Source organism: Oxyura jamaicensis, unplaced genomic scaffold, assembly GCF_011077185.1.
Source record: "Oxyura jamaicensis isolate SHBP4307 breed ruddy duck unplaced genomic scaffold, BPBGC_Ojam_1.0 oxyUn_random_OJ71198, whole genome shotgun sequence".
NCBI lineage: Eukaryota > Metazoa > Chordata > Aves > Anseriformes > Anatidae > Oxyura > Oxyura jamaicensis.
Genome location: NW_023310406.1, coordinates 1,722 through 3,219, shown reverse-complemented (window position 1 = coordinate 3,219; position 1,498 = coordinate 1,722). Strand labels below are relative to the sequence as shown.

At 63.3% G+C, this 1,498-nt stretch overlaps 1 protein-coding gene across 1 annotated transcript in view; it reads right to left on the bottom strand.

The window, feature by feature from the left end:
- Nucleotides 1-70: 70 nt before the first annotated feature.
- Nucleotides 71-1,498, bottom strand: part of CLU (clusterin) — a gene marked incomplete at its 5' end in the record, with an annotated part of 3,119 nt that continues 1,691 nt past the window's right edge. Inside the window, 2 exons of the mRNA XM_035314171.1 lie at nt 71-152; nt 1,293-1,474. Of these exons, the coding sequence (XP_035170062.1) occupies nt 146-152; nt 1,293-1,474 (189 nt within the window). The remainder of the gene's footprint in view (nt 153-1,292; nt 1,475-1,498) is intronic.

Below are 1,498 nucleotides of genomic sequence, written 5' to 3'. Positions count from 1 at the left end.
GGGGGGGGGTCTCTCTACCTTCCCGTGGTGCCCCCGACCCTCGGGGCCCGGCAGCAGGAGCGGTGCCCGCGGTGTTTCGCCCGCGGGTAGGGGGAGGCAGGAGGGGCCGGGACCCCCTTACGGGGCCGCTGCGACGGCGGGGCGGCTACTCTCTGCCGGAGGAAGGACAGGAGGGCTTTAGGATCGCCCCAAATGGGGGGTTTGGGGCTTTAGGATCGCCCCCCAAGATGGTTCTGGGCTTTAGGATCGCCCCCCAAGATGGTTCTGGGCTTTGGGATCGCCCCAAATGGGGGCTTTGGGGCTTTAGGATCGCCCCCCCACCTGGTGCTGGGCTTTAGGATCGCCCCAAATGGGGGCTTTGGGGCTTTAGGATCGCCCCCCAAGCTGGTTCTGGGCTTTAGGATCGCCCCAAATGGGGGCTTTGGGGCTTTAGGATCGCCCCAATGTGGGGTTCCTGGCTTTAGGGTCACCCCCGACGGGGGTTTTCAGGCTTTGGGGTCACCCCCAATATAGTTTCTGGTTTTAGGATTGCCCCCGACGGGGGGTTCCCAGCTTTAGGATTCCTCCCAAGGTGGTTTCTGGCTTTAGGATCGGGGTTTTGGGCTTTAGGATCACCCCCGACGTGGGGATTCCTGCTTTAGGATCACCCCAAACTTGGGGTTCCCAGCTTTAGGATCGCCCACGATGTGGTTTGGGGCTTTGGGATCGCCCCAAATGTGGGGTTTGGGGCTTTAGGATCGCCCCCCCACATGGTGCTGGACTTTAGGATCGCCCCAAACGTGGGGTTTGGGGCTTTAGGGTCACCCCCAACGTGGGGATTCCTGCTTTAGGATCACCCCAAACTTGGGGTTCCCAGCTTTAGGATTGCCCACGACATGGTTTGGGGCTTTGGGATTGCCCCAGATGTGGGGTTTGGGGCTTTAGGATCTCCCCCAAGATGGTTCTGGGCTTTAGGATCACCCCAAATGTGGGGTTTGGGGCTTTAGGGTCACCCCCAACGTGGGGATTCCTGCTTCAGGATCACCCCCAAAGTGCCTTTGGCCTTTAGGATCGCCCCAAACGTGGGGTTCCCGGCTTCAGGATCGCCCCCAACGTGGTTTTTGGCTTCAGGATTGCCCCCGAGGTGGGGACTCCCGCTTCAGGCTCACCCCAGCCTGGGGGGTTCCCGGCTTTAGGATCGCCCACGGCACTTTTGGGGGCTTTGGGATCTCCCCCAGCACGGGGCTTTGGGCTTTAGGACGGCCCCAGACGTGGGGTTAGGGGCTTTAGGCTCGCCCCCCCCCCGGACTCACACGGCGTTCTGCTTGTAGCGCCGCAGCGCCTGCTCGGCCACGGTCTCCATGAAGCGGGGGTCGTCCCAGGGGATGTCCCCGGGCACCGTCAGCGCCAGCGGCTCCCCGTCGAAGAGCTGCACCGTCACCTGCGTGTCGGGGGGGGCCGACGGGTCCTCGGGGTTGGGGGCTTTGGAGAACACCTTTTGGGGGGGGGGGGGGGGGAA